Below are 10,553 nucleotides of genomic sequence, written 5' to 3' on the forward strand. Positions count from 1 at the left end.
AATCACTAGTGCTTACCTGACTTTCGTCTCTGCGCTAGTCTACTACTCGTAGCTACGTTCGCCTGTCTCTGTGCCTGCACTCGCCTTCTACCCATTGCCTCGTTTACGCTGTTAAATCGTAAGCATGCTGGATAACAGATTAAATAACCAAAAATTACAATATGCAATATACAAAACAATCAATAGACGATACATAGATTATTTCCCACGAGCCCTAAGCCTGGTGTAAGAAGTAGCGCTATTTTTGGCTATAAATCATTTATTATAACCAGGCTAATTTCACTAATAGGTGTTTTTAGTTTTCGCTCGCCAATCTTTGAGAGACTTCGTTAATTCTCTTCAACGTCGCCTCGTCTATTCAGCGCAAAACCTTCGTTTCCTAAAAAAATGCCGTCCGTCGATGACAACCCCTTACGCGATCGTTTTGTACGAAAAAAGACCCATTGCATCATGTTTGTTATGCAATATTATTTCTTGAAATCATGTGATAATCAACGATAGAAACATGGTAGCGGTTAGATGTCCATCACTATGCAGGCATCAAAACAGCATGGTGGGACAGAGATGTCAATCCAAGTCATATACATAATCATAGAGAGTCGCGGCCAGATTATAGACCAGTAACGGTATAATTACTCCTGTAGAATTATGTGTGTGGTGTGTGTGTGTGTGTGTGTGTGTGTCGTGATGTGTGTGTGTGTGATGTGTAACGTGTGTGGCGGCGTAGCGTAGGGGCGGGGCCTGGGGCACGTAGCCCCCCAACAACATTTTATCTCCGTGGCCCCGCCAGGTCGCCCCCACTGAAAATTCATGCTTGATAAAAAAATTGAATTAAAAACAATGCCGTTAGAACTAAATACAAAGAAAAGTTATATAAGTGCCGCCCCCGACGAAATGTAAGGCCCCCGCCCAGTGCCCCCCCCGCAGAAAAATGCCTAGCTACGCGCCACTGCGTGTGTGTGCGTGGGTGGGTAAGCGTCCGTGTGCGTACGCGCGTGTGCGTGCGTGCATACGTGCATACGTGTCTGTAGAAGTTTAAACCGGTTCGTTTTTCCTGAAGCCATATATAGATCCGAACTAGACGCTTCATCACAAGCACACGAATCAACCAACGATTTACATCCGTACGTACTATTCGCGGGCATTTCAATAAATAATCCATACAAGACCGTGTACACCCAGCGACGCATTCACGCGCATTTCCTTACAGGCGCACTCTTCCGAACAACAAACATCGTACATCATCGGAAATCTTCGGCACATAAGAACATTTACGGCATCTTCCCACCATGCATCTCTCCTCGACCTTCAATGTTCTGAATCCGCTCCTGCATCTGCTGTACATACGCACCGAATTGGTGCACGGCGCACACTGTTCAAAAGTATCCATTATTTTCCCGACACTTCTCCAGCTCGCGCTTTTTTTTGCGCGCGCGCGTGCACGTGCACGACGCATGCGCGCGCGCGGCTATCGCGACGCCATCTGTCAAATCGAATTGTTTTTGTGTCCGGTTAGCTTCTGCTGCGTGTTTACACTGCGGCATCGCGTATCTCTCTCTCTGCACGCGGGCACCGCGCCTAGAATTGCAGCAGCGTAATGTAAACAGCGAATGTATAAGCGCTGCACCGCGAGAGAATCACCGGGAAACTCAGCGCGATATAGCTTCAGCTTTCTCTCCATCTTTCTCTCTCTTCCTCGTGCGCACGCGGGCGAGTGAGAGAGAGAGAGAGAGAGAGAGAGGGGGGAGGAGAAGAGAGATAGAATAAAAACAGGAGATCGCGCGGGGGCAAAAATCTCAGCTGGCGTCGGAACTCGAACTCGCCGCACCGGAAGCGTCGGCGCTCTTCTGGTTGCGCGCCCGGTTCCGGCGCTCTCGCGCCTGCCGGTGGGCGCGCTCCTGTGCGCTCATCTCGGTGATGACGTCAGTGGCGCCCTCTTGCTCCGGGTTCTCGAAGCGAGTGTTAACCAGCTCCTCCATCGTGCGCGAGAACTCGGAGAGCTTCTTCTTCAGCATTTCGGCTCGTTCCTTGACTCGGTCGCTGGGCGTCGCGCCAGCGCTGTCCTCGGCTATGTTGTCCTCGTCGACCTCCTTGATCTCGTCAAAGGTCACCGGCTGGGTCTTGTACCTGCACCGCGAGATAAAAGAGACGGGATCGGATTAGATCGTCGTTTGGCCGTGCGTCATTCGGTCGAGCGTCATTCGGTCGTGCGTCATTCGGTCGTGCGTCATTCGGCCGTGCGTCATTTGCGCAATGCGTCATTTAGTTGCGCGCACGTCATTTGTTCGCGTGCGTCTCTGAACCGGGTGTCGTTTTACGCGTGCGTCATTTCTCTGCGTTATACACCTGCGTCATCTACCTATGCGTCGATTACACGTGCGTCATTTATTTGCGGTATCCACTTGCGTCATCTACCTATGAGTCGTTTACACGCGCGTCATTTCACCCGTGCGTCCTTTCTTCGCGCGTCTTTTCTTCAACAATAACAACGTCTATTTTTTAGCCGCGAGCAATGCATCGCGACGGATTAACGGAATACATTTCGCGCGCGTATATAGAAGAGAATATACGATATCGCATATATAGAAGAATGGGGGCGTAGCACGTCATGTTCGACGCACTGTAACGATGCAAAGCCTGTGTCAAAAAAGCGTAGTACGCGCAAACTGGGGAGAAGCTGAATCGAATCACTGTCGCATTAGAGCATATTAATTAAAGTGCTGTACGATTTCGTCAGTATATATCATGCATGATGCATGCATGCGGCGCTGTGCTGGTACGCCTAATACACCGATGGATGCATAGCTCGCCGAGGCACATGCATAATTGATCAATAAACATAATTAGATGATGGGAATTGGGAAGAAATCGACAAAGAAAAAAGAGGGAGAACGAGAGGGATAGAGAAAGGGAGAGAGAGAGAGAGAGGGAGACACAGAGAGAGAGAGTCGCAGAGAAAGCGAGATGAGAGAGAAGAGAGCAGAGAGAGCGAGAGGTGAGAGAGAGAGAGAGAGAAGAGAGCTCGAGAGAGGAGAGGAGCGAAGAGAGGAGACAGTGAAAGAAGACGAGAGCGAGCGAGAGAGAGAGAGAGAGAAGCGAAGAGAGAGAGAGAGAGAGAGAGTAGAGAGAGAGAGGAGGAGCAGAGAGAGACATGAGATACGAGATAGAGATAGACGAGCGGGAGAGAGACGAGAGGAGAGTGAGAGTGAAGCTAGAGAGAGAGAGAGAGGAGAGAGCGAGAGAGAGAGAGAGAGAGAGAGAGACGAGCAGAGATAAAGAGAGAGAGAGAAGAGAGATCCGAGAGAGGAGCAGAAGAGAGAGCGCGATGAGGAGAACCGAATGATGGAAGATTGCTGGTGAGAGTGGGGTGGGCAAAAAAGTAGAGACAGGGACAGGCAGACAGAAATAGAGAGAGAAAGAGAAAGAGAGAGAGAGATAGATAGAGCGAGAGAGAAAGGTAGAGAGAGCGAGGAGTAAGGAAGGGAACAAAACGTCGGAGATTGAGATGAAGGGGTAAGGAGTAAAGGAAATGGCAGGTACGATAAAAGCTACGGCCGTAGCAAGCATGCGCCTAGGTAGGCTGCTGCTGTTGCTGCTCCTGTTGCTTCTACACGATCCCCACCACGAATATCCCAGGCTGGTCCAGGAATAAAAGCGTGAATAGAATAGCTCTTTCGACCGCCACTGTATTTTCTCTCTGTTTTTTTTTTACACATGCCGAGAACTTAATCCTGCACATATGCTCACGACCGTGACATCCAGTGAGATTCTCAGCTAATGAACGTATATATATATATATATATATATACCAGGGACCGGTTTCACGAAGCGTGATTAACTTTAATTAGGATTAAATCACTAATCATAATTAACCTTCTGTAATTATGATTAGTTAATTATACTTAAAAATCTGTTTCACAAAGCGATTTAAGTACATGTTTAACTAATCACATAATTAGCCGACTTAAACATGAATTACACTGTATTCAAAATGGCGGACAACGCCAAAAGTATCTGCAAATTCGGTACATGAAAAGGAATTCATTTGCAATTATAATGACTAAATTAGTACAGCTAATCTTAGATAATTTAAATTTCCTTGGAAAAATTCAAGTAAAATTTCCAATTGTAAAATCTGCAGCGTACTTACTACTATACTAGTACTAGCAAATAATTATGATTAGTTGATTTAATCATGCTCCTGAGTAGAATTAAATATTGTGATTAACTTAATCATGATTAAAGTTAATTACGCTTCGTAAACCAGTCACTTCAATTTAAGTACGGGAAGTTAATCATCATTAGTGATTTAATCATGATTAAGGACTTAATTACACTTCGTGAAACCGGCCCAGGAGTTAATAAAGACAAATCTTATCTTTGTCTTTATTAACTCCTGATATATATATATATATATATATATATATATATATATATATATATATGCGTGTGCGAGTGTGTGTGTTTGATTGATTGATTGTGTGTGTGTGTGTGTGTGTGTGTGTGTGTGTGTGTGTGTGTGTGTGTGTGTGTGTGTTATTTGCGTGGAGGAGAAGACCAATCATCTGAGATGTTTTTCGCGGAGATGCGACGTTCAACAGCGCGAGTATTTCAGCTATGCGATCAATCGGATGGTCCCCACACCCCCGGCTAGCTAAAAGCTAAAACAGGACACATATTTCGAATAGATGGAACCTCATCCACCCGTGTAACAGACTTCTTTTCTTTCTTAGTATCGGGGTCTCCCATTCAGAAAAAGGTCGACGCGTGAAGATGTAGAAGAAGCATAGAAAGAAGCGCGCAACTGGTTTTGCCTGACCTTTTCGGCGAAATTCGACGAATATGTGCATGGGGGTAGAAATCCAATCGATTACGTATATATTTTTCGTTTTCTGCTACATTCGTTAACTTTGTTACTGTTCGTTAACCAACAGGCAGACAGACAGAGAGTCGGTCCGAGAGATGGATATACACATATACATACATAAATACATACAGACGGACCAAGAGACAGACAGATAGACATTCAGCGAAACGGACGGACAGACAGACGGACGGACAGACAGGCTGACAAACAGACAGAAATATAGGCAGAAAGGTTTATTCCCGGTTGGCCTACTCCCATTTCGGCTACGGCAAAATTCCTATTTCGCCTACAGCAAAATTCCCAGTTGACCTACACCCATTTCGCCTACTCCCAATTCGTCTACGCTCAAAATCTACCTCATTCCCATTTCGTCTACGATCGGTTTGTTCACTAAATAGTCATTTATAAATAATAAAATATGGTTTTGATTGGCATACATATAGACTACAGGAACCAGAAGAAAAAAAAGGTACAAATAATGAGAACGCAACTTGACAAAAATGGAGACACAAAATAGGAACATACAATGGGAGTATAATGGGACATAGTAAAATGGGAGTAGGCGAAATGGAAATATTGCCGATTCTGAGAGTAGAGGAAATGGGAGTAGGCGAAATGGGACGTAGGCGAAATGGGACGTAGGCGAAATGGGTGTAGGCGAAATGGGAGTAGGCCAACTGGGATGTTACCGACAGAAAGAGGGAGGGGGAGGCACGCAAAGTATGTTTTCATGAAATACATACAACAGTGCTCTTTAAATCCAATTTAGAAATCAGCCAATGCAATATATATATATATATGCATGTGTGTGTGGGTGTCTGTGTGTGTGTATATATATATACGTATATATATATATATATATAAAGTATATATATATATCATATATATGTGGGGTGTGTGTGCGTTGTGATGTGTGTACGTGCTGCGTCCGTGCGTGAGGTGTGCGTGTGCGTGTGACGTTGTGCGTTGCGGTGTGCGTGCTGCGCGTGAGGAATAGAATAAGAAATGTGTGTGGTGTGTGTGGCTTGTGTTCGAGGAGAGAGAGGAGATGCAGAGTAGAGAGGAGAGACGCGAGAGAAGATGAGAGAGAGTGTGTGTGTGTGTCTGCATAAGTGCGTGCGTGCGTGTGCGTGTTAAGAGTAAACCTTTTTTGTTTTTTAAAGCCGTAGCTGCACCGAAAAACGGGAATGAATGGCGCAGCGAAGACCACGTCTATAGAGAGACGTTACATCACAAGATCCCCTAACCCGCGTGCGTCCATTCTCCGTTTCGCGGCGTGTTCTCGCGTGTTCTCGCGTGCTCGGCGGTTGTCACGTAATGCCGACCCGAAGCGATCACGTAACTTTTCCGACAAAACGTTGATGCCGCAACGCACACACTCGCGCCGCGTATCCATGGAAACGCTCACGGCGGCTTTGACGGTGAAATAATCACCCAACGCGCTGTCATAAAGTGAATGCTATTGACGCTTTGAACCGTTGTCGGCCGGCGGTAATAACTTAAGCAAACGACAGCAGTCGCAAATGAAGAGTTGTGTCTATACCGTCGCCATGACGTTCCTGCGTTCCTCCCCTCCACGTGCGCGCAGCTCCTAAGCGTGCGTACATATATGTTTGCGTCCGTATGCGTACGTGTATGCGTGGGTGCATGTATGATTACGTTTGTTTGTTTGTGTGTGTGTGTGTGTGTGTGTGTGTGTGTGTGTGTGTGTGTGTGTGCGTGCATGCGTACGTGCGTGCGTGCGTGCGTGATGCGATCGAGAGATATCAATTACATATGCCGGGCCATGATGAAATGAGACCTTTTTCTGACGTCATCGAGTTTACATCGAGCGATATAGTTTATGCACGGATCTGTGCAAAAAAAACAATATCTCTCTAATTAACGATGTTATGGCAAGCGTATAGTCTGAATTCGAAATTACTTCCCGAATTAGAGAAACAACGTTGGCATTTCTATGCGAAACATAATTGGTGACAATTTGCGATTTCTAAAATAGCAACCATTACGCATACGACTATACTACCAGGAGTGTATCAATATATATATATATATATATAATAATATAATATAATAATAATAATATAATATATAATATATATTGATACACTCCTGATACTACTACTGCTGCTAGAGGGGGACAGTTGCTTCGAATTTTCTCTCTATCGTCATGGACAGTTATCCGGCCACGAAATTCATTTATGACACTTTCAAATCCGTTAGCCGTGGACTCGTACCCACGGACATGAAATGCGAATCGATATTTGCGTCTCAATGCTCTATTACCACTGCACATGCGACTGCAATCTGTACACTTGTTCTAGTCGAGACGGCCTACATACGCGTGGGTGCATTAGCTGCGCTATAAGACACATATCACTTTAGATGTGCCCGTGCGTGAGTGTGCGCGTGTGCGTGCGCGCGCGTGGCTGTACGTGCGCGCGCGTGCACATCTATAATAACCACCGTAATTGTTCGTGTGCCGAGGTATCACGACAGCGGCCATATGGTTCTGTGTGACGACAATGACGTCATTATGTGGCGACGAGAAATAGGTTACTGCGCCATAGCAGAGAGATGATGCAACGCAGTACAGGGGTTGCAACAGCTGATCACTCATCGGCACATGTCCGAACACGTGTAATGAAGCTCGTGTCGTATAGTATAGCTCAAGGGGTCGTTGTCGTAACAGGTACTACAGATATGTACCCGAGGTACATATATGTATACACAAAGTGTACCAGACTTGTACTACAGAAGTGTACCCTAACCCTAACACTAACCCTAATCCTAACCCTAACCCTAACTCTAACCCTAACCCTAACCCTAAACATACCTCATATAAAAATATAAACATAATACTAAACAACCTAAAACTACCTCGGGTACATATCTGTAGTACCTGTTACGACAACGACCCTTCGTGCTATAGTATAGGGTACCAGGTTCGTGACTTTTGGCGCGGGTACGATGTACCATTAGGTAACACGATTAATAGACAGACGTGAACAACGTATGGCAGAAACAAGGTGTAACGTACAATAGTTAGTTCTATTTAGTCTTTTACCGAGTAATACACAAATGTTATAATCCCTCTAGGGGCGTGACACGTACACGGGTCGTAATCTAAACAATATGCACAGCCCAATATACACTGTACCATAAACCGTAGTCTCAAAGTAGTTTAGCATACAGTATCAACGGAGTTTACACACACAGGCAATACTAACCAATACTCACATCTGGCGAAGCGATTCAGAGACCTTTCTGTTCAAAAGTGGCCCTTTTTATACAACTCTTGCCGAACCACGTGACTTAAGTAGTTCCCCACATAACAAGGCTAGCTTTCACAACTTTCATAGATAGGGGGGCACAACTGCATGACCACTGGCCCACTGCCTTGACACTAATCAGGCGGGTGATTGATTAGTCGCCCGCGGCCAGTCCCTGTCACCGAATCTGCCGGTTTAAATACTAGTAACTAATTATGACTGAATTTGGTGACTGAAATTGTATACTTTTATTATATTCATGTTTGTTATATTTTAATCATGTTTTATATTTGGTTTTATTTTTTGAGAATTTTTGTTGAGTAACTAGTGTGTGCTGACCCTTGCTAAAATGTTATTGCAAACTAGAGTTACAAAAAACTCAACTAAGCTTAACTCATTCATTAATGCGACGTCCGACGTCCGTTGTCCTCAGTTGTCCGTGGGTGCATCTCCGCGGCTGGCTCCGTGGGTGTCTCCGTCGATCGGTGTTGCTGCGCTGGCGCGCGTCTGCCTGGGAGGCCGGTAGAGTAGGCGTGGTATCGCCGTCGTCGTCGCCGTTGGTGTTCCTAGGGACGCGGCCGGGATATGTATTGCTCCAGGTCTTCATTCCAGAAGATCAAGTTATTGGGTATTGTGCGATGCCAATGCTCAATGTCCCTGTAGTAATCGTCCCCTGTAGTATCGTTCCCGTGTTCCGACGGTCGGAAAAGCTGAAGGGGGAGGGTGGGGGTCGTTGTAGTCGGGGTTGGGGACCGGTGTATGGGTCGGTAGTGTAGGGGTAGGGGGAAACATAGTAGGAGTCATAATCTGGGGTGGGTATCAGTTACTGAGGTGAGGGAGTCGCGGGAGGGGTAGGTGTGGTGGAAAGTGGCATCGGGGAAACAGCAAGTACTGGTCTTCCTGAAGCTTTTGTTTTCCTGGCTGCTCGGCGGCGGCGGTGGTCGGCAATCTTGAAGAGTCGGCCCTGCTGACACTGGCGGGTTGAGTCGGTCCTGATGGTCGAGGTGGTGACGGTGGTGGTGATAGTTGTGGCGGTGGCGGTGGCGTTGGCGGTGGCGGTGGCGGATGTGGTGATGGTGGTGGTGGTGGTGATGGTGATGGTGGTGGTGGTGATGGTGGTGGTGGTGGTGGTGGTGATGGTGGTGGTGCTGCTGCTGTCACTGCTGCTTCTGCTGCTGCTACTACTGCTACTCCTACTATTGATACTACTGCTGCTGCGGCGGCCGCTGGTGGTGGTGGTGGGTTTCGTACTGTCACGTCCGCACGCACGCGGTCAATGCGTGATTGTTGTTGTTGTTGTTGTTGTTGTTGTTGTTGTTGTTATTGTTGTTATTGTTATCGCACAATCACGTCCGCACGCACGCCCCCCGGGAGGGGGGCATCGCGACGAAATCTCCGCGTCCTGTTGTGTTTACAAAACACGATCAGCGATGAAATAGAAAAAGTTTCAGGAACGATGGTGTTGACGGTGTTCCTGGCATTTCCCTGCGCTGTGGACTGGAAGGTGGAGTCGATCGCATTCCACACAAGGTTGGTGTAGGTGTGAGCTCTTGTCACTGCCTCTTGTGATGGCTCCTCCCCTTCTCGGGTGCCGCTCCTCGCAAGAGTGGCTGCCGCGTCGGCTGCCTCTAGGGCGGTGGAGATCATGGCTATCTAGGCAGGTGACACGACGAGATTCTTTTCCATGGTTGCTTCTGTGGTAAGGACTTGTTGGAAGAGTATGGAACGATTAGACATCGTGAACGTTATAATGCAACGCACGATGCGAGGTAGCGAGTCACACGGATAATACTCAACAGCAACGTAACGGGCAGTAAGGTATCCGGGCGGCGGAATTATACAGAGCAATAAAGCACACTGGCCTGGCTAGTATTGGTTCCGCTAAGCCGTGACAGCATGGCATAAATAGACACGTATAAAAGGTGAGAGAAGGATCGAGAGAGAGGGGTCTGGGTATGGCGAGCGCGTACAGACGTGCGGGTGTATGTCGCGACATATGTGTTGAATAAAACCTGTCTGTATTGTACAAGACGTCTTCGACCATCACTGTCTACGATCACCGACCGACGAGTTAGAGTCACGATCAGATAGCAGGGCTACAATTACACGAGAGCGGCAATGCGAAGAGAGCCATTAGAAGCGACACTGAATCCATAGAAAACTAGAGCACTCGGAGAGCGCAGACCTCCGCCAAGGCAGCTGAATTCTCTCACTGTAAAAATTTTTATTAATTAATTAATTAATTAAATAATTGATTGGATCCGGATCACCACCAAAATGTAATCAATTCTAAGTTACCCCATTTCTGACCGATCCTGAAAGAATTATTAATTAATTGGATCCGGATCACCACCAAAATGTAATCAATTCTAAGTTACCCCATTTCTGACCGATTCTAAAAGAATTATTAATTA

At 46.5% G+C, this 10,553-nt stretch overlaps 1 protein-coding gene across 1 annotated transcript in view; it reads right to left on the reverse strand.

The window, feature by feature from the left end:
- Window positions 1–950: 950 nt before the first annotated feature.
- Window positions 951–10,553, reverse strand: part of LOC106810783 — a 21,661-nt gene continuing 12,058 nt past the window's right edge. The window contains exon 2 of the mRNA XM_014814229.1: window positions 951–2,127. Coding sequence (XP_014669715.1) covers window positions 1,797–2,127 — 331 coding nt within the window. The 3' untranslated portion in view covers window positions 951–1,796. The remainder of the gene's footprint in view (window positions 2,128–10,553) is intronic.

The sequence above is a fragment of the Priapulus caudatus genome, unplaced genomic scaffold (assembly GCF_000485595.1).
Source record: "Priapulus caudatus unplaced genomic scaffold, Priapulus_caudatus-5.0.1 Scaffold472, whole genome shotgun sequence".
Taxonomy (NCBI): Eukaryota; Metazoa; Priapulida; class Priapulimorpha; order Priapulimorphida; family Priapulidae; genus Priapulus; species Priapulus caudatus.